Source organism: Nycticebus coucang, chromosome 18 (genome assembly GCF_027406575.1).
Source record: "Nycticebus coucang isolate mNycCou1 chromosome 18, mNycCou1.pri, whole genome shotgun sequence".
NCBI classification, from domain to species: domain Eukaryota; kingdom Metazoa; phylum Chordata; class Mammalia; order Primates; family Lorisidae; genus Nycticebus; species Nycticebus coucang.
In genome coordinates this window covers 11,629,236-11,651,420 of record NC_069797.1, presented here as the reverse complement: position 1 = coordinate 11,651,420, position 22,185 = coordinate 11,629,236, and the positions used below count along the sequence as shown (strand labels likewise).

The following is a 22,185-nucleotide window of genomic DNA, read 5'->3' as shown; positions in this document are numbered from 1 at the left end:
TTTTTTGATGATAAGCTGTAATCTATTGGCTAGGATTTTGTTGAGAATTTTTGCATCTATGTTCATGAGTGAGATTGGTCTGAGATTCTCCTTTTTGTTTGGGTCTTTTCCTGGTTTTGGTATCAGGGTGATGTTTGCTTCATAGAATGTGTTGGGGAAGATTCCTTCTTCCTCAATTCTTTGGAATAATTTCTGCAGTACAGGAATAAGCTCTTCCTTGAAGGTTTGATAGAATTCTGGAGTGAAGCCATCTGGACGAGGGCATTTTTTGGTTGGAAGCTTTTTTATTGTTTCTTTGATCTCAGGGCTTGAAATTGGTCTGTTCAGGAGCTCTATTTCTTCCTGGCTGAGTCTAGGGAGAGGGTGTGATTCCAAATATTGATCCATTTCTTTCACATTGTCAAATTTCTGGGCATAGAGTTTCTGGTAGTATTCAGAGATGATCTCTTGTATCTCTGTGGGATCAGTTGTTATTTCCCCTTTATCATTTCTGATTGATGTTACTAGAGATTTTACTTTTCTATTCCTCGTTAGTCTGGCCAATGGTTTATCTATTTTATTAATTTTTTCAAAAAACCAACTCCTTGTTTCATTAATTTTCTGAATGATTCTTTTGTTTTCAATTTCATTGATCTCTGATTTGATTTTGGATATTTCTTTTCTTCTACTGAGTTTAGGCTTAGATTGTTCTTCTTTTTCCAATTCCATAAGATCTCTTGTGAGATTGTTGATGTGCTCTCTTTCTGTTTTTCGAATGTAGGCATCTAAAGCGATGAATTTTCCTCTCAAAACTGCTTTTGCAGTATCCCACAGGTTTTGGTAGCTTGTGTCTTCATTGTTGTTATGCTCAAGGAAGTTAATGATTTCCTGTTTTATTTCTTCCTGCACCCATCTGTTATTCAACAGAAGATTGTTTAATTTCCATGCCTTTGGGTGGGGTCAAGCGTTTTTGTTAGAGTAGAGTTCCACCTTTAGTGCCTTATGGTCTGAGAAGATACAAGGTAAAATTTCAATTCTTTTGATTCTGTTGATATTTGTTTTGTGTCCCAGGATATGATCAATTTTGGAGAATGTTCCATGGGGTGATGAGAAGAATGTATACTCTTTATCTTTGGGATGGAGTGTTCTATATGTGTCTATCAAGCACAGTTGTTCTAGGGTCTCATTTAAATCTCTTATAGCCTTGTTTAATTTCTGTTTAGAGGATCTGTCCAGCTCTGTAAGAGGAGTGTTAAGGTCCCCTGTTATTATGGTATTATCAGATATCATATTGCTCAGACTGAGTAAGGTCTGTTTCAAGAATCTGGGAGCATTTAAATTGGGTGCATAGATATTTAGAATTGAAATGTCTTCTTGTTGTATTTTTCCCTTGACCAATATAAAGTGACTGTCTTTGTCTTTTTTGACTTTAGTTGCTTTAAATCCACATGTATCTGAAAATAAGATTGCAACTCCTCTTTTCTTCTGAATTCCATTTGCCTGAAAAATTGTCTTCCAACCCTTGACTCGGAGCTTGAATTTGTCTTTTGAAGCCAGGTGTGTTTCTTGCAGACAGCAAATGGATGGCTTGTGTTTTTTAATCCAGTCAACCAATCTATGTCTCTTCAGTGGGGAATTCAAGCCATTAACATTTATTGAGATAATTGATAAGTGTGGTAGTATTCTATTCATCTTATTTTGTGAGAGTCCATTGCTTAGTTTTATCTTTTGCATCAGTGTGGAGGTTAGGTTCTGTCCTTTAATTTCTGAGTTCTTACTTTGCTGCTGATCCATTGTGGTGGTCAGTGTGCAGAACAGGTTGAAGTATTTCCTGTAGGGCTGGTCTTGTTGTGGCAAATTTCCTCAATGTTTGTATATCCATAAATGATTTGATTTCTCCATCAATTTTGAAGCTTAGCTTAGCAGGGTACAGAATTCTGGGCTGGAAATTGTTCTGTTTAAGTAGATTAAAAGTAGATGACCATTGTCTTCTTGCTTGGAAAGTTTCATTAGAGAAGTCTGCGGTCACTCTGATGGATTTGCCCCTGTAGGTCAACTGGCGCTTACTCCTGGCAGCTTGCAGAATCTTTTCTTTTGTCTTGACTTTGGACAGGTTCATCACAATGTGTCTTGGAGAAGCTCGGTTAGAGTTGAGGCGACCTGGGGTCTGATAGCCCTCTGAAAGCAGTGTGTCAGAATCTTTGGTTATGTTTGGGAAATTTTCTTTTATAATATTCTCTAGTATGGCTTCCATTCCTCTGGGGCATTCTTCTTCCCCTTCTGGAATTCCTATAACTCGTATGTTGGAACGCTTCATAAAGTCCCATAATTCTGACAGGGAACGTTCTGCTTTCTCTCTCTTCTTTTCTGCCTCTTTTACTATCTGAGTTATCTCAAAAACTTTGTCTTCTACCTCTGAAATTCTTTCTTCTGCATGGTCTAACCTGTTGCTGATACTTTCCATTGCATCTTTAAGTTCCCTAATTGACTGTTTCAGTTCCTTCAGCTCTGCTATATCCTTTTTATATTCTTCATATCGTTCATCTCTTATTTGATTCTGTTTTTGAATTTCCTTTTGGTTATTTTCCCCTTTATTAGCAGTTTCCTTCATTGTTTCCATCATTTCTTTCTTTGTTTTCAACACGTGTATTCTAAATTCCCTTTCTGTCATTCCTAACATTTCTGTATAGGTGGAATCCTCTGCAGTAGCTACCTCATGGTCCCTCGGCGGGGTTGTTCTGGACTGGTTCTTCATGTTGCCTGGAGTTTTCTGCTAATTCTTCCTCATGAGTGATTTCTTTTATCTGTTTCCTTGCCCTAATTTTCCTTTCACTTCCTCTTGCTCTTTAAGTTCTCGTGCCTGTGGAGTAAGGGTTACCGGACCAGAAGTGTGAGAAGGTTGAAGAGCAAAAAAGGGATGAAAGAAAGGAGGGCCGAATGATAAGAAAAAAAAAGAAAGATAGAGAAAGGAGAGGGGGTGGGTAAAAGGAATATTGACAAAAAGAAGAGAGGCACAGAAAGAGGGAGACGGAGCAATATAGGTGTACAGTAGGGTACTTTGATACAACCTTAAAAAAAAAAAACCCACCTTCTGGGGGTGCCCAGTTGGGTGGTTCCCTTGAGGTCAGCAGCTCTTTGCTAACCTGATCAGACACAGTACCCCACCTCCACCAAGTAGAGAGGAAAGACAAAAATGCTATAAATCAAACCAAAACAAGCAAACAGAAAACTTTACGGGAGAAAATTGGGTGGAAAACCAAATAATAGCGGTAGAAACCCTAACAAAAATGATGTTCTAATTATTGAAATAGGCAGCAATGGGAAATTATAATAAAACTAGAAAAATTGAGAAAGAAAAAGGATCTGTATGGAAAAGGTTGAACTTAAAAAACAAAAGAACAATCTACAACATCAAAATAAACAAAAAAAACAACCAAACCAGAAAAAAAAAAAAAACACACAACCAAAAACAAAGCAGTATGTATATGTTATTGAATATTGTCTGGGTAACACGTGGTCTTCTGGGGTATGAGATGTTAATCACAGTTCTGATACGACTGGAGGCTGCTAGTTTCTCAAGCCCCAGCAGGTAGACACCCTAAATCTCTCTTCAGCCCACTTAAAAGGCTCTTTGAACTTGTTCACTTGCTGAGCAGAAGCTTTCCCAGGGAAGTGCTTGTCGCTGGAATCACTGCTGAAGTGGTTATCCACTTACCCTGTGTGCCAAAACTGGTCTCTCTCTGCCCCCGAGGGTTAGGGCTGCAAGGCGGCTCAGACCTCGCCCTTAGGCTACTTGGTCGCTGGGTTACCAGCTCCCACCCAATTCTAGCTCTGGGACCCTGAGGGCGGAGCTTGCTGGGGCAGATCGCTCACAATGGCTGCCGCCTGTGACCCAGAGCCAAACACTATTAGCTCCGTCTGGCTCAGCGGCTCAGACTGGGGCCCTAGACAAAGGCCAAAGTTCTCCGCACTCCCACTCAAGGTCTCCCCAAGGCAGTTCAGCTGAGTGCCAAGTCCAAAGACACCAAAACAGTTCACAGGTAAGGCCTTTCTGGTTTGCAGTCTTGCTGCTACTGAACTTACAGTTGCGGGCGGGTTTAGATGGATTGAACACACGCGACCACTTGCCGGTTTTCCACGGTTTTAGTCCTCCTCTTGGGGTCCAGAAGTCTCTTGCTGACTCCCTGTATCCTCTCAGGGGTGATGATAGGCAGATCCCAGCAGCCAGAGATGCCTGGAGTCCTATCTCCCCAGATTCACGGTGCCCAGATGCAAGGAAGTTGTTACTCGGCTGCCATCTTGCTCCCATCATGATGTTTTTAAGATTTTTCCTTTCTTCATACATTTAAAACTAATTCATTCATGATATAGTCGTTGAATATTCCTTTATGATGATTATGATTAAATCATGATTTCAATATTCCTTTTCTGACTTCTGAAATAGTTAAGTTTAATAATGAACTAAAATATAAACTACCCAGGGCAATAGAGAGACTGTCTCAAGAAAAAAAAAAGTATGCACAAAATATTATGATAGGTATTAGTAGACATACATAAAATACATGATACAACACAGTATCACATTTATCTTGCACAACTATATGGTTTATATTGTATTTGGTATCTGTAGTTTATATTGTATATCGTATTTGGGAGGACTAAAATTATTTCAAAATAAAAATTTAAAAAATTCAATCCCTTTGTCAAAAAACAATTGACCATAGATATGTGAGTTTATTTCTTAGCTTTTTTTTTTTTTTAGACAGAGTCTCAAGCTGTCACCCTGGGTAGAGTGCCGTGGTGTCACAGCTCACAGTCACCTCAAACTCCTGGGCCCAAGTGATTCTCTCCCAAGTAGCTGAGACTACAGGTGCCAGCCACAATGCCCAGCTTTTGGCCTGGGCTGGATTTGAACCTGCCAGCTCTGGTGTATATGGCTGGCACCATAGCTGCCTGAGCCACAGGCACTGAGCCTATTTCTCAGCTTTATATCCTGTTCCATTGGGTAATGTGTTTATATTTATACCAGTACCATGTTATTTTGATTATAATTATTTTATTATATCAGTTTTTCTTTTTTGAATTGCTATAGAGTGTACATATTTTGGGGGGTACATGTATGCAATGTGTAATAATCTAATCAGGGTAATTGGGATATCCATGACCTTAAACATTTTCTAATATATTTTGAAATTATGGAGTACAATGTCTCTTCAATCCTCTTGCCTTGGCCTCCCAAAGTCTTGGGATTACAGGCTTAAGCCTGACCCTGATTATAGTAACTATATAATATATTTTGAAGTCAGGGAATATCCAGCTTTGTTCTTTTTGCTCAAAACTAGGGTCTTTCCTAGTTCCTTAAAAAAATTAAGGATTGGGTGTGAGGTCGCTTCCTGTGGGCCAGTGGTTTCCTGCGGCATTCCGAGTCGTTCTCTTTTTGCTGCTGGCCGCCGCCATCCTGGGTCACATGCATGCTCCTGGGAAGAGCCTGTCCCAGTCGGCTTTGCCCTGTTGCTGCAGTGTTCCCACTAAGTTAACGTCTGATGACATGAAGGAGCAGATTCACAAACTGGCTAAGAAGGGCCTGACTCCCTCACAGATCGGTGTGATCCTGAGAGACTCACATGGCGTTGCTCAAGTACGTTTGTAACAGGCAATAAAATCTTGAGAATCCTTAAGTCTAAAGGACTTGCTCCTGATCTTCCTGAAGATCTCTACTATTTAATTAAGAAAGCAGTTGCTGTTCGAAAGCATCTTGAGAGGAATAGAAAGGCTAAGGATGCTAAATTCCGTCTGATTTGGTTAGAGAGCCGAATTCATCAACTGGCTCAGTAGTACAAGACCAAGTGAGTTCTTCCTCCCAATTGGAAATATGAGTCATCCACAGCCTCTGCCCTGGTTGCATGAATTTGTCGATGAACTCAAACAATAAAATCATTCTTTAACTTAAAAAATTAAGGATTGTATTTTCTATTTCTGTGAAAATTATATTGGAATTTTGATAGGGATTGCATTTAATCTATAGATCACTTTGGGTAATACAGACTGTTCCTACACATTGGCAATTATAAATTGAGCTGCAAGAGACAATCTAACGTGTATGTCCTTATGATAAAATGATTTTTTTGTTGTTGTTCTGGGTAGGTGCCTAGTAGTGAGATTGCAGGTCAAATGGGAGATCTAATTTGAGTTCTTTGAGGTTTCTCCATACTTCTTTCCAAAGAGGCTGTATTAGTTTGCAGTCCCACCAGCAGTGTAAAAGTGTTACCCTCTCTCCACATCCACACCAGCATCTGCAACTTTGGGATGTCATAAGTTTAAACGAATTAAATATGTAAAGTGTTTAGAACAGCTTCAAGCTAGGTGTAGCGGCTCACACCTGAAATCCTAGCCATCTGGGAGGCCGAGGAGGTAGAATTTCCAGACCAGCCTGAGCAACAGTAAGAACCCCATCTCTACTAAAAATAGAAACATTAGCTGGGTGTTGTGACGGGCACCTGTAGTCTCAGCTACTTGGGAGGCTGAGACAGGAGAATTGCTTGAGCCCAGGAGTTTGAGGTTGCTGTGAGCAAGGCTGATGTCATGGCACTGTAGCTGGGCAACAGAATGAGACTCTGCCTCAATCAATCAATCAATAAAACAGCTTCAGATATACGTAAAGTAAGCAGAATAAATTTGTTCTTTAAAGAAATAAAAAATAATTTTAAATAGTAAGGAGAATTTATTGCCTTGGCTAACTGGAAAAATTCCAGTGATACTGAGATTCGAGAATAGCTTGATCAGGGCTTTGACTCCATTTTGGCACAATTCTTTCAGCTCTGTTGCCCTCTCTATGGGTTGGTTTCATCCTTGAGCTGGATTCTTTCCTGGTAATAAAACCAGGAAAGTAAAAGAAGTTCCAGGACTCACTTTGAAGAACCACATCATGAAAAGAAAGAGAGGGTTCCAATTCCCCCAACAATCTCTCAAAATTCCTGAGTTTCATTCTGATAGGACCAATTTAGCTCATGCTCCCATCAGTCAGGAGTCGGCCAATCAGAGCTCATCACATGAGCTGGGGCAGGGTCAGTCTTCCACTATCAACTATTCTTTTTCCTCCTGGGAGTAGATAGGGGTGAGCTCCATAACTCATGGGATGAGAGGAGCCACTTGCAACACCTGGTACGGTTGGGATGCAGCCCTTTTTGCCTCAGTACCAACCCTAGTGTTCCCTTTAGTGATGGTGGAAGCATTTCCTTGATGTCCACAACAGTGCATCACTGCTACCTTCCAGAGTTTCTATACTGCCTTTAGTAACTGAAGTATCTCCTGCTGATACTTAATGTCCTTTTTTCTAGAATTTAATAGTCCCTTCTCCTTGTACAATGCCCTGCGTACTTGGAGAGTCCGAAAAGCATTCACATTTTTCCTTTGACTTAGTTTTAAGGCTTCAGTCAAGGCAATTAACTCAGCCTTCTGAGCCAATGTTTTTTGGGGTAGGGGCTTAGCCTCTATAGTCTCTGTTAAGGTAACCACTGCATATCCAGCCTGCCGCTCACCTTGTGCCGTCACGAAACTGCTTCCATCTGCATATAAGTCCCAGTCTGCATCTGTCCAGGGCTGGTCACGCAAGTCAGGTCTGCTAGAGTACACGTTATCTATAATTTCCATACAGTCATGCTTAGTCTCTCTTCCACTGACTGGAAGGAGCGTGGCTTGGTTTAGAGTGTTGCATTAGAGAGCCAAAAATGTCCCTTAGTGTCCATAGTGTCCATTAAATTGACCACAGAGTACGGTACTTTCACTCTGAGACCCTGCCCTAGAGTCAGTTTATCAGCTTCTTGCACAAGGAGAGCAGTAGCGGCTACAGCCTGTAAGCAGGGTGGCTATCTTTTTACCACTCCATTCAACTGCTTAGAGAGGTAAGTTACAGGCCTTAGCCTGGACTCAACCAGCTGGGTTAACACTCACAGCCATTTTATCTCTCTGAGACATACAGAGTAAAGGGCTTGGCCAACTCTGGCAGTCTCAATGCAGGTATAGCCATCAGCCTTATCTTTAGCTGGGAGAAGGGATGTTCCTGTTCTCCTTCCCACTCCAAGGGCTCTCCCTCCTCTCTTTAGTTCCCTCATATAAGGGCTTAGCTAAGACGGCAAAGTTGGGGATCTACAGACGACAGAAGCCGACTGGGCCTAAGAATTCCCGAGCCTGCTTTTGGCTCTTGGAGGTGGGGAGGCGATTAATGACTTGCCTTCGTTCCATGCCTAGATTCTTTTCCCCTTGCTGAATAGTAAATCCTAGATAACACACTTGCTGCTGGCAGACCTGGGCCTTCCGCTTAGGCACTTTATAGCCACATACCTCTAGATGTCATAAAAGACAGTCCATGCCTCAGGCGCAGCCCTCCTAGATAAGGTGTCCTGAAAGGAGGTCATTGACATATTGGAACAGCACACATTCTAATTCCTCAGCCAGGAATTTCTGGAGGTCACAAGTCAGCGCTTCTTCAAAAATCGTGGGTGTTTTGAACCCCTGTGGCAAACTAGTCCATGTGTACTGTTTCCATGTCTGGTCTCTTCCACTGGAAAGCAAACAGCTTCTGGCTTCTCAGAGCCAGCCTTACACTGAAAAAGGCCTCTTTTAAGTTCAGACAAGTGGGCCACTTGGCTTCTGCTGGCAGCAGATTCAGCAGAGTAGAATGCAGTATTTACAGTTACATCATTTACTGGGAAATTTTAGATAACATTTAATATTGCACAAGTTTTTCAGTGTAGCCAACAGGTGACCTTTGTTGAGTCTTAAGGCTTCAGAGTAAATATAACTACTGTATATAATTCTATACTCTTTGGCCAGTCTCTTAGTCCCATTCAATAGATGAATTTAGTAAAACAGTTACGTCTCATTTTATGAGTACAGACAAGGCTGGGATCTAAATACAGGTGGACCACAGCCTCTTTTTCCTCTTTTTAAACTATTTTTCTCTCTCCAATTTCTCTCTTTACTAAAGGCAAATTATAATAGAACTAACTTATTTGCCAAAATAAACTGTACCTTCAATAAATGGGGTCTGATTATTTGCATAAAGTACAGTAAGAATAATTAATTATTAGCCATCTAGGCTCTTCTTTCTTTTAAAATTGGCTTTGCTGAAACCTTTTATAAGGAATCTCAGGCTGGACTTTTTGAAAGCTTTTCAGAGCCCAGGTTTCATCTGTGCCATTAAATACCTATATGCATTGGGTAAATCCCTCTTCTCTTGAGGTCCCCAAGCACATTTTGATTCCCGGACCTGTCAGCAAGCGACCTCAGCCAGGAATTTATCACAGATAGGGAAATGTTACTGATGGGTATCTGGCCAGTTTTCTAAAGGGCTTTTTTTATGGCCTTATAAAGTCAACCTGAATTCCTTAATGCAGTCTGGACACCTCTGGAAATGCTGTTCCAGCCAAAGCCTTGGTAAAATAACCAGTGCCATCATCATGTCCTATAAAACGAAACAGATTCTTATTGAACTTATGCAAATAACTGTATTGTCAGAAATTAAGCATACTTACAAATTGCTTTCACATTCCCGAGAAATCAAGGAGAGAGAGAAAAAGAATACGTTTCAAACTCTGCTCATAAGTACACACATTGCTCGAAAAGCTACAAATAGCTCAAAAGACAGAAAATTATTTCTTGACTTCTGGAAAACAGAACACAGAAAGAATCAACAATATTTCAAACAAAAAGCCATTACAAACTAGCCCAGTTCCATGTAACTGATCTCTGTTCTTTTTGAAGTTAAGTTAGCAATACTCATAGACATGTTATCTTTCCAACGAAAGTTCTACAAATCTGCTTTTATTCCGAAGGTATTCAATTTCCAAAGTAATTTGAATTCGAGAGAATTTGTCAGCCTCTCTTAATATTTCTTATTCTTCTTAGGATTAACTTTGGACTCAGCCAGTTACATAAAAAATACTTTTTTTTTAGATGAATTAAAATTATTACCAACAATATATGTTAGGACAGACCAATGCTTTATAATATTAGAACATATATATATAACTATAACCAACATAAAATTAATCACCACTTCATATTTGACAATGTTTCCTATATATTTTTAATAAATTAAATAAGTTTAATTTGTTTTCCCATGACTTTCAGTGGTCTTAATATTTCAAGAAGACCAAATTTAAAGTTGTGTTTTTTTTTTGTTGTTGGCCTGGACCAAGTTTGAACCCGCCAGTCTCAGTGCATGTGGCCAGCGTTGCAACTACTGCCCTATAGGCGTCAAGCCCCAGATTTAGAGTTTTTATTTTGGAAGGATGTCAAATATCAAAGGCCTAAAACATTTGTTTAAGAAAATTACAAGCCAAAAGATTTTAAAGGAAATACATAGCCAACTGGCTCACATGTAAATTCTTTCACAAATTCTTTTTTATGAGCTTCATTTAACCTGCACAGACCATCTACAAACATTCTAAACTTTCTTTAACTTTTGCCCTGCCTTTCACTTTCTTACACAACCATTCTATTTCAGGATAAAATTTATCACACAAGATTCTTTCTTTACACAATGCCATTCTCCTTTCTGTCTAATTTCTCTTACTCTTAAAAACTCACTTTCCACAAAACAGGATCCTAGTTTACCACAAAGTTACCCATTCACTCAGCCAAACTGATAACTAGAAGGTTTAAAAGGCAAGAATCTTATCCTTTGACAAAGATTCAGTTTCCCCAACAATTTAAACAACTAAATTATTACATTTTATAAATGAGAGACATTTATGAGATGTAACATTGATACAGGATTTTCCCACTCAGGGCTGGACAGGGAACTCCTATTTTTCAGGCTCAGGTGAGCTTAGACATCAGACTCCTATCTCCAGGCACAAACACGTGGCAAGCCACACTTTCTGAGGAATAAAGCAGTTCTAAATTTTTTGGATGACTCCACCTTAAGTAGGGAGCACACACTCTAATTTTCTCCCAGATAAAAACTGCAAAGACTTAATAACTTTTTTTAAGGTGCAGGGCTGCCTTCATTCACGTGCTAGAATATTTATTCCGTTTGTAAAAATATTTTTCTATTTATACAAATCACTAGTGGCAAAGGGCCAATAATAAAGGTTCTGAGCCTTGCCCAGCCCCGGGATTCAGTGAGTGCTGGTGCCGGGGGGCTGTAACATTCAGGAGATGGGCCTGCCCTGCAAAGGGCAGGGGCCCCCAAGCCACCTTCCCCACCGGGCCTTTTCAGCTGTCCTGGAGTTGGTTGCAGCGCACTGCCACGATGGAAATGTGCCTGGCAGTGGCTGCTGGCCGGGGGGCAGTTCCCCACCATGGCTTTCATGTGAGTCCCTGACTTGCGCACGTGTTAGACTCCTTGATCCGTGTTTCAAGATGCTTTTTTTTTTCTTGCGTGGCCCCTGGAGAGAAAAAAACAGTCCGTGCCGAAGGTGCAACCCACCCTGGGCACACCGGGGACAGTCCCCCCTGCCCCCCGCCCTTGCTGGGTCCCTGCCCCATCACCAGGATGGAGGGCTTACGCGGAGGGGGTGGGGGAGCAGTCGTGCCCTGGGAGGGGTGGCCTGGCCCCCCAGGAGAGCACCGGTGCAACCCCCACTCCCGGGAGAGTGCGGCCATGGGTCTCGCTTCCTCGGCCCTGGGGGGTCCATGGCCCACAAGGATAGACCAACAGTCAAGTTGGCTGCCGCCTTTTGATGAGCTTGCTGCCTGGCTGCCATGGCGGGCTTGCAGCAACAGGCTTCCCTCACCACTTCACCGGGAGCTGCGTGTTTGCCCTGTGGTGGGTACAGCAAGGGGTGATACAGAGGAGGGCAAAGTAGATCTTGGTCTGCACTATCCTGCAAAATGGGGTAAAGCCACGCAGAGGGTTTGTGGGGTTTCTTGTTAGGGGAGTTAGGAGATTCTCGCACACTGCAAGAACTGAACTGCTCGGGAGGTGCTTTCAGCCAAGGGAGGGGTAGATGAAAAGTTCCCTCTGGAGGCCAGCCAACATTGAAGGTTGGCCACTCGCTCCTGCAAAAAGTAATCCATTTAGCTCTCTCTCTTTTTTTTTTCACCACAAGTCCCAAATTTTGAGCTCTGAGTTCAGCCACACTAAGATACCAACGTAACACAAAACACACAACACACTGAGGACATGCAAAATCGACAGTCCTCAGAAACAATAGGATGACAGTCTCTGACTGTGCTGCGGGTGCGACCCGCTTCATCCACCCAGAAAAACTACAAGATGGACTGCGTTCACACCACGCCCTGAGGGTTCCACATCTCATTGGGGGGTGGGGCAAGGTCCCTTCCAGAAGGGGCCGGGACGTCTCCTTGGCACCCCTGGCCGGCAGCCTCCAGCACGTCTGCTTTGACTTTGCCAACCACCTTTACAGATTCCAGATTTCCAAAAACAACCATGGCAGACAAGACAGACACTTAGCATGTAGCAGCCCTTTGGGTTGGGGTCCTCAAGGGGTCTTGGGGGATTTCCCAGCCAACGCACCAAATGTTGTGCCCAGATCTCGAAATCCCCCACCAGGGAGCCGAGTCCGATGCAAGAGCAAAAGGGCCTTTTATTGCAAGTTCAAACTTGGGCTCCCTGGGACTCCGCTGCAATGAATCTGAGCCAGGAGCCCTGAGCTCTGGAGCAGGGGGTTCTTATGGTTCTGCACAGCGGGTGGGTGTGCACAGCTTGAAACAAAGGGGGTGCTTCTGGATTGGTTAGGTGGGGGGGGTCCCTGGTTGGTGGGTGGTTGTCTCATGATTTGGGGGAATTGCCTGGGCTTGTACTGAGTGAAATGGCAGGGAAAGCGAAACTTAACTCTTAAGATGGTGCTGGTCTGGTTCTTTCACTCTACCCAACAAATTCAGATATGTGATTTGGTTGTTTGTACCCTCACATTAACCTGAAATTTAAAAGGCAAATAAATGAACTTATAACAACCCTGTGAGGTAGGTTCCTTTTTTATCCATAGGGGATAAGGAGGAAGCTGAAATGGATAGTAAGCAACTTGCCCACAATGACAACTGGCATATGTTAGAGCTGGGTTCTGCACCTGGTCACTCTGGTCGCTGAGCTCCTGCTTTTCACTAGCACACTGCCTTAAATGGATGCTCCATAGGCAGACCCCGACTCAAGGACTTGATACAAGTGACTCAATGGGGAACGATCTTAAGAAATGGTGGTTAGGGAGTATAATATTAGCTGTGGGTTTGTCATAGACGGTTTCAATCAGTTTAAGAAATGTGCCATCTATCCCCATTTTCTTCATGTGTGCTAACCACTGAGCTATGGCACCCAGCTGGCTATACAGCACTTCTTTAAAAAAAATTTAAACTTCAAATTTTAGATCTACAGAAAAGTTGCAGGGGTAATACAGAGAGTAACTGTGTGCCCTTTATTCATATTTCTCCACTGGTAATGTCTTGTATTAATCTGGTACATTTGTCGCAAACAGGAAGCCAACACTGAAATCCTGTTACTAACTAAACTCGGGACTTGATTCAGATTTTACTAGTGTTCTCCTAACGCCCTTTCTCTATTCTAGGACCTATTGAGGATGCCACACTACATTTAGTTGTCAAGACTTCTGAGCTTCCTCTGATCTTGACATCTTCTTTAGAAAATTTCCTATTTTTGGTGACTGGGATAGGTTTGAGTTGTACTGGTTGTTTTTTTTTTTTTTACTCATTTCAAGTTTATTAAAACTTTAGCAGTACAAATTATCCAGATGGCAGATTATCAAAAGGTCAACTCAATGAAATCCACATTAGAAAAAAAAAAAAAAAAGACAAACAAAACCCAAAAACAATGAAAGGGAAAAATAGCATAAAGGAGATTCAGCAGCAAGTCTCTAAAACTTAAAATTTTAGACAGAAGGGAAATAAGTTTACCCCCCAATTCACTCATCCACTTTTGTCTTCATCCGTTCCAGGGCTTGATTCATGATCAAATTTTTTATTTTTATCATGTATGTGGTCATTTTCTTTTTTTTTTTTGGAGATTGTGTGTCTTTTATTTTCTAGCCGATTGTCCTAAAAATACAGAAAAACTTAAATCTACTAGCTTAAAAAAAAAAATCTCCCACATATCATACTATTCCTTTCAAGGATGTCACACCAAATTATAAACCAATGGAGTGACAGATAATTTAAAGCAATTAGGAGCTACCAGGATGGGGAATAGTTGCCTCTGGTGGTTCACGGTACCTAGATGCAGACAATGAATGTAGAGGCCCAGACGGTACCTTTCTGGTAGTATCTGGAATTGTGAGTCCACCTGAACCCAGTACAGAGGCCAAAATCTGTGAGTTTTATGTGACCATCCAGATCGATCAAAATGTTGTCAGGTTTGATGTCTCGGTGGATGAAGCCCATCTTGTGGACACTCTCAATGGCCAAAGTCAGCTCTGCGATGTAGAACCAGGCGAGGTGCTCAGGGAAGACCTCCATCCGGATCAGCAGGCTCATCATGTCTCCCCCAGGGATGTAGTCCATCACAAAGTACAGGCTGTCTTTGTCTTGGAAGGAGTAGTAGAGTTTGACAACCCACTCATTGTCTGCTTCGGCCAAGATGTCCCTTTCAGCTTTGACATGGGCCACCTGATTCCGGTTCAAGACATCCTTTTTCCTCAGAGTTTTCATAGCATACAGAGCATGAGTGTCGACCTTACAAGCAAGGCACACTTCTCCAAAGGCACCAATCCCCAAGGTTTTGATTTTCACAAACATAGACTTGTCCATCTTGGCCCTCTTCAGCCTGTTATAATTAGACTCTTTCTGGTAGAGAATCTTCCTCATCTGTTCCTGCTCAGCTTCACAGAATCCAGCTTTGGCCATTTCTTGTTCAAGCTGCAACCTCCGGTTGACCTTCTGCTGGTAGGTTTTTATGACGTTTTCCACATGCTGCTCCATGAAGAACTTAAAGGCATAGGGCGAGTAGCTCTTGATGCGGGATTCTCTCTTCTCTTTGTCTCTGCTGTTTTTGCGCACAGGAACAGGAGAGGTCTGGATCTGCTTTTTATCCTTCCCACCTTTGTCCCCCTTGGCGCTCTTGTGGCTCTTGTTGCTCCTGTCGCCAGGCTCTGCCGCCCGGCCCCCAAGAAAGCTCTGCTCCACACCCACGCACAGGCTGTTCAGGTCGTACTGCTCCGACTTACTGCGCAGCAGCAGGTGCTTTGGGTAGGGCGGCGGGGGGCACCTGCGGTCCGGACTACAGTAGTCCACATCCAGGGGGTAGGTGCCCGCACTGCCCAGGACCAGGACGTGCTCGTCCTTGGAGTCCAGGGCCTCTGCGGCTGGGGCAGGCACCCAGGCGGGGTGTGAGGGCCCCACAGCTGTCTGCGGCTCAGGCCTGAGCACACGCATGCTTTTCACAGGGTGCAGGATGTGCGTGTGCGTGGCCGAAACCGCTGTGACGGTGTTAGGGGTTGGCAGGGAGGGCTCAGCCTTGCTGGGTGGGCCGGTCTGCGGCTGGTGGCTATTAAAAGAGTTGGTTCTGCTGGGCACTGGACCATCGGGGAGGAAGGCTACGTGCTGTCATGGGGGCACCTCCAGGCCTGGCTTCTGCAGGGAGTCGCGGCGAGCCAGGGTAGCGGTCGGCCGCTGCTGGACGGGGGTGCTGCCCAGCTCATACAGGTCTGAGTTGAGGCTGTTCCGGGAGGGAGCAAGCAGGCTCTGTGGGGGGCTGTCTCCGGAGAACACTGGGCGGGAGCCCATCGCGTGCAGCTGGTGAGCGGCAGGGCCTGCCTGCTTGTGGTGCGGGTGTGGAACGCAGACAGTGGCCGGAAAGGCGAGGCTGGCGCTTGCTGGGCCCTGGCCCTTGGTGGGCAGGCTGGCGTAGGCCCCCGGCTGGGATGGCGCTTGACTCTGGAAGGAGGGGCTGCGCTGCAGGCCATAGCCCAAGGGCTCTGCTGGCACCAGTAGGTGAGGCCGGCCGTAGTGCGCCTGCAGCGAGAAGTGCGCTGCCTCCGCGCCGGGGCCGTAGCCCTTGAGCTGGAGCTGGTGACCCTGCACACCGTGAGGCCCGGCTCCGGAGAAGAGGAAATCCATGTATTGCCGTGGTACCTCCTCCAGGGCTGTGGGGCCATCGGGGCTGAACTCAGGCCTCTCATAGGCCGCGCCGCTCGGCTGGTGGTAGGATGCAAAGGAATCGCTGGTTCTTTCAAAGCTGGGCCTCCGTGTCACAGGGGCTGGCAGCAGGCCCTTTCCTGGGGCGGTCTGCTTAATGACGCGCACGATCTGCTCATTCCTCGGGTCCAGGTAGCCCATCTTGCTGATGTACTCCAGGGTGGCCTCAATACTCCTGCTGCCAGTTTGCTGCCAGTTTGCTTGAGTGCTCTGCCAGCCATCTCCTGGTCACATCCTGCATTCACGAGCTCCTGCAGCATTTGCCGATTGACTTCTGCAGCTGCTGTAGTGCCCGATTCGTTAGCAAAAGGCAACAAGGAATATCTGATTTCCCTCAATGCTTTCTGGTAAGGTCCAAACTTTGGGGTGGCTCTCATCTGCTGCTGCTGCCTGGCAGCATCCTTGCTCCCCAGGACTTTGGCATCCAGGGGAGTGTCACTGTTTGGTCCCACGGGTAACCCCGAGCCGAAGACTTGGACGGCTGCTTTAACCCTTCTCGAATCTCTTGCAATCGCTGCCTACTATTTCCAGAATAAGTCGTGGCAGGAAAAGTCTTTGGCCTCATTGTTAGTCCAGTTTCCTTTTACCATAAATACAATCTTATTAAAAAAAAGAAAGAAAGAAAGAAAGAAAGAAACCTGTCAACAGTATCAGTTCATTGTAAACATACTTTCAAAACAATTTCCTTTTCAAAGTTTTCTTTCCTTCAATTTTTGTAGTTCCTATTGAGAACCTAAAATTCTCCAGAGTCTTCATTTTGAAGATCATCACTCTCTCCTGGGGCGCCGTCTACACCCTCGGGGGCATTCTGGCTCGCGGCTCCGGGGCCTCGCGCACCGGGAGACCAGACGCTGGTGGCTGGAGCTGCTGCTGACGCCGCAGGGACGGGGGAGCCCCGGGCGGTGGCGTGGAGGGCGACTGCTCCATCTTCCCGGGGCGCTCAAGCCGCGGTTCCAACGCGCAAACCCCGTGGTCATTTTCTTGACCCTTTGATTTTTGGTTTTCTTTTTCCACTGAGGATCTGGTCTTCTCGTCCTCATTATTATTTAATGTGGAGGACTTTAATTCATTGTCCTGACTGCTTTGTTTTATTTTCGAGAATGGATTTTGATCTCTGTCAGCCTTTTTTTCTCTGCTATTACTTGAGCTATTATGATCACAATTTTTAGAGTACATTTTTTTCTCACCCTCAGAATTTTCTTTTCTGTAAGAACTCTTACTTTCTTGGTTTCTGTACTTTTCTTTGTTCCTGCTTTGCCTTTCTTCTCTCTCTGAGCTCCGTGAATCTCTCCTCCTCCTCTTCCTCTCTTTACTTCTTCTCTCGTGTTGCTCTTCTCTCGGCTGCGTGGCCGTCCTCTTCTCCTGTTCTCTGTGTCCGTGGTACTCTTGCTCCTGCTGCGATCTCTGTCCCGGCTTCGCACTCTTCTGCTCCGGTCCCTGGTTCTGCTCTTGTAACTGTGTTTACCTTTAGTTACGTCACATTCTCTACTCCTGCACTGTGCACGTCTATCCTTTTCCTTACCTTTATTGTGATCATGCGCGTTACTTTTTGATTCTGTTTAGACTTTTCTTTACTTCTACTCCTTTCCTAATCTTTTCCTTTAGAATCAGACTGTTTTTCTTTTTCTTTAACATTCTCATGATCCCTTTCTTCTTGACCTCATCCTCTTTTCTTCATGTCTATTATGTTTTGACTCTCTTTCCTTACTTTTTGATTTCTCTTTGCTCTCACTCCTACTTTTAGATTTCACGCTTTTCTTCACTTTGTTTTTATTATATTTATCATCTTTTTCTGAATTTCTTCTGATGTTTCTCTCTTTGCTGTTAGATTTATGGTCTTTAACTTTCTTTTCCTTTTCACTTTTTCTGTTTGGACTCTCAGACACATGCCTGTGATCAATTGTTTTTCTCTCTTTTACTCTAACTGGGCTTCTTTGATTTTCTTTTATTTCATTCAACTCGCTTCCTCATTCTTTGAGCTCTCTGCATCTCTTGCCTCCAATGTGGAGGAGTCTCACTACGTCTGAAATGATCCCTTGATCTGGACCTGGAAGGGGTTTGATAACGCCTTGGTCCTCTTCCTTTAATTTTTCTGCCAGATCTAGTTACTAAAAGTCATCTCTGGTAGGAAGCTGGCTGGGAGTTAGGTGGATTACACTCTCTTTCTCTCTCTTGTTCTCTGTTTTTCCTTTACTTTTCATCAGCTTTAGGAAGACTCTTTCTCATTAGGAACCTATTTTCAGGTATAGGGGGGATCTCTTCTGGACAGACAGTAGACTGGGGTTGTGCTTCAAGATTTTCAGCCTCACTTTCACTTGATGCACTTTTCTTGCTTTTCTTTTGCTTCTTCTTTTCTTTCTTGTGTTTTCGGGAATTTTTCCTATGTTTCTTTTTTCTTTTCTTTTCTTTTTTTTTTTTTTTGATTTCTCTTCAGAAGCACTTTCAGAATCTGAAGAATCAGAAGAAGACTGAGAATCGCTTGAGCTATCAGTCACTGGATGAAGATGAAGAAGATGATGATAACTTATGCCTTTTCTTTTCTTCTTTCTTAACTTTAGATTTGGGAATTAGCTCTCCACAACTGAGTATCCGTACCTCAGCAAATGGTTTGCTAGCTGCATCTGTTTTCTGGTTTTCTATCTCTCTTACAACTTCTTGACCAGAGATCACTTGCCCAAATACAACATGATGCTCATCTAAATGAGGAGTTGGTTTGTGGTTATGAAGAACTGTGAGCCATTTGTATCCTTCCCTCTCTTGGCCATTGATAAGAGAAATTCTTTGTTGTGTTTAACAGTAAAACTCTCATCTTCAAAAAATCCTCCGTAAATAGATTCCCCTCCTCGTCCATTTCATTCACTGAAGTCACCACCTTGAACCATAAAATCCTTGGCAACTCTGTGAAACAGACAACTCTTATAATGTAATGGCTTCTGTGTTGATTACCCCGTCCCCTTTTCACCTATACAAAGACAAGGAAAGTTCTCACATGTTTTAGGGCACACATCCAAAAACAATTCAAAGACAACTCTTCCAGCAGGTTGATTGTTAATGGCAATGTCAAAAAAACATCCAGGATGCCGAACCTTTATTCCCATGGCTCCAATACTGCATCCTGCACTGGTAGAGTTTCCTCTACCCTGGGTCAGATCCTTTAAAGTGCTTCAAATCTACCGCCACCTGGTAACCGCCTCCTGTACTGGTTGTTTTGTAGCAGGTCTCTCCATTTGGGTTTGTCTGTTTTTTTCTCATGGTTAGACCAGGATTATGGTGTTTTAGGAGGAAGACCACAAGGCAAAGGGCCATTCTGAAGACATCATATTAAAGGTACATGATCTCAAGTTGACTTACCACTGTTGCTGTTGGCCTTGGTCACCTGGAAGAGACAGATTTCTCTGCTGTGAAGTTGCATCTCATTTGTTTTACTCCCCACAACTTGTTCATACTCCACTCTACTCTTTTAAATAGAACGTTCCTTTTTAAAAAATAAATAAATAAAAAATAATGTTCCTTGTTTTGTGTTTTTTTGCTATTTATTTATTCATTATTTGATTTTTGTTATGGATTATCAGTCAGAATAAACTGTCAATGAAGTTGAGCCCTGCTCAGAGTATCAGATCAGGAGACATGTGACATCCATTGCCTCCCATTGTGGCATCGGTGGTTCTAAACCATGGCATACAGATGCAGGGGGCCAACTGAGCAGCCCCACATTAAATGATTTTCTTATGTTGAGTCACCCTTGAATTCCCAGGATAAATCCCTCATGGTCATGGTATATAATCCTTTTATTGTGTATGATTCAGTTTGATAATATTTTATTGAGATCTTTTGCATTTGTATGCCTGAGGGATATTGATCTATAGTTTTCTTTTCTTTTGATGTTTCTGATTGCCTTTGGTATCAGGATAATTCTAGCCTCCTAGAATGAGTTAGAAAGTGTTGCCTTCTATGTTTTGGAAGACTTTAGGAAGTATCAAGGGTAATTATTCGTTAAATGTTCGTTAGAATTCACCAGTGAAGCTACGTGGTCCTGTACTTTTCTTTGTTGAAAGGTTTTTGATTACTGATACAATTTCTTATTGTGAGTGTGTTTAGATTCTCTATTTTTTCTTGAATTGTTTTTGTTAATGTGTGTATTTCTAGGAATTTTCCTATTTTATCTAGTCTGTTTACAATTGTTGACAGTAGTCTCTTATAGTCCGACTTATTTCTGAAAGGGTGTTAGTTATTTCCCCACTTTCATTTTCGAATTTAGTTATTTATGTCTTCTCTTTTTCTTTCTTTTTTTCCCTTTTTCCTCCTCCCTTCTTTTCTTTCCCTTTCTTTTCTTTCTTCACAGCCTAACTTTGTTGCCCTGGGGTTGAGTGCCACAGCATCATTGTAGCTCACAGCAACCTCAAACTTTCGGGCTCAAGTGATGCTCATGCCTCAGCTTCTTGAGGCTTCTGGGACTGCTACTTTCTCTATTTTCAGTAGAGATGGACTCTTGCTCTTGCTCAGGCTGGTCTTGCACTCCTGCACTCAAGGAACACACCTGCCTCTGCCTCCTAGAGTGGCCTAGACAGGCATGAGTGAGCCACTGTGCCTAGACTTCTCTTTTTCTTGATTGAACTTGCTAAATATTTGTCAATTTTGTTGATAATTTTTTTCTTTCTTTTTTAATGCTAGTCAATGTTGATATTTTCAAAGAATCTAGTTTTTATTTCATTGATTTTTTTCTATTTTAAAAAGATTCTCTGTTTCGTTTGTACTCCCTTATTTTTATTTCCTTTCTTCTGCAAAGTTTGAAATTAATTTACTCTTTTTTCCCCTAGTTCTTTAAAGTGTAGTGTTAGGTTGCTGACTTGAGGTCTTTTGGGGGCAATATTCTCTTTTTGTCAGAGATTGCCTTAAAATCCCAGAGTTAAAAAGAAGATAAAAATTGTCCTGTTGTCTTGGCACCTGTAGCACAGTGGTTATGGCACTAGCCACATACACCAAGGGTGGTGGATTTGAACCCGGCCTGGGCCAGCTAAACTGCAATGACAACTGCAACAAAAATAGCCGGGCATTGTGGCAGGTGTCTGTAGTCCCAGCTACTTGGGAGGCTGAGGCAAGAGAATTGCTTAAGCCCAAGAGTTGGAGGTTGCTGTGAACTGTAACGCCACGGCACTCCACTCAGGGAGACATAGTGAGACTCTGCCTCAAAAAAAAAAAAAATTTTTTTTCCTCCTGGTCTTTGTAAATTGGGTCTGAGCTGGAATGCTCCTACAGTACTTATCCAGGCCACCTAAATCTCAACCAGCGCCTGGTCCTTGCTGGCCTTTCCTGTTTCTGTACCTGGCCCTGGGCATGCTCACTGTACGCCATCCTCCCTGGTGTGTGCAGCAGCCGTTCAGAGCCCTTATTCCCTCACACAGTTCTCTCCTCATCTTCTTTTTTTTCAGTCTTTTCGGTTCATCTGCTGCCTTCCCTGTCTGCTGTCCCTCAGTGCACATGGCTGACGATATTGTATGATATCAACAGTTTTTCCACAGTTGCTTCCTGGGTCATTGATTAAGCTTGAGGTGAATAAAACAAAGACAAGCCTCGGCTCTGGCACCTCAGGGAACTGCCAGATAGTTCAGAAGCACAGGCACAGCTTTTGTGAACAGACTCCGTCTTGATCCTTGGCACCAGCAAGTCACACTGCAACACTGGGCAGCACCCAGCTACCCACACTGGGAATGGGGCTGGTGGCACGGACACCACTACATGCTTTCTTACTGAAAAAGAGTAGTGTTTTCTTCATTAAGCACTCCCACAGGTGCTGTAAGCTCTTGATTGGATTTTTGAGCTCTAAAAGAAGTTGATTCTGTCAGGTTTTTCTTGGCTAATGCTCGCTTCAGTGGAGCAGGTAACGCTCCAACCACCTTCTGCCCCTACTTTCTGTCACCGTTTTGCTCTCTTCCTCGGCTTTTTCAAGCTTTTCTTTTTTATTAGTCAGTTGCTTTGCTTCCAGTTGCTTTCTCTTGTGAATAGCACTACCTACATCTGTAGAGAAACTGCCAGTTTTCCCCCAGGAATTATTTTCACGGACCGTACCCCAAATGGAGAAGTTCCAGGCAGAGTTGT

At 43.3% G+C, this 22,185-nt stretch overlaps 1 protein-coding gene and 2 pseudogenes across 2 annotated transcripts; 1 reads left to right on the top strand and 2 right to left on the bottom strand.

The window, feature by feature from the left end:
- Positions 1-5,443: 5,443 nt before the first annotated feature.
- On the top strand, positions 5,444-5,933 carry LOC128569936 (40S ribosomal protein S13-like; annotated as a pseudogene). Its single transcript, XR_008375485.1, has one exon. The product of XR_008375485.1 is annotated as a 40S ribosomal protein S13-like (transcript).
- Positions 5,934-13,866: 7,933 nt separating this feature from the next.
- Positions 13,867-19,216, bottom strand: LOC128569902 (peptidyl-prolyl cis-trans isomerase G-like; annotated as a pseudogene).
- On the bottom strand, positions 14,170-17,052 carry LOC128570157 (serine/threonine-protein kinase LATS2-like). Its single transcript, XM_053569132.1, is given in 3 exon segments — positions 14,170-16,287; positions 16,290-16,555; positions 16,558-17,052. Coding segments are annotated over 3 exon segments (2,481 nt in total). The 5' UTR covers positions 16,655-17,052.
- Positions 19,217-22,185: the final 2,969 nt, after the last annotated feature.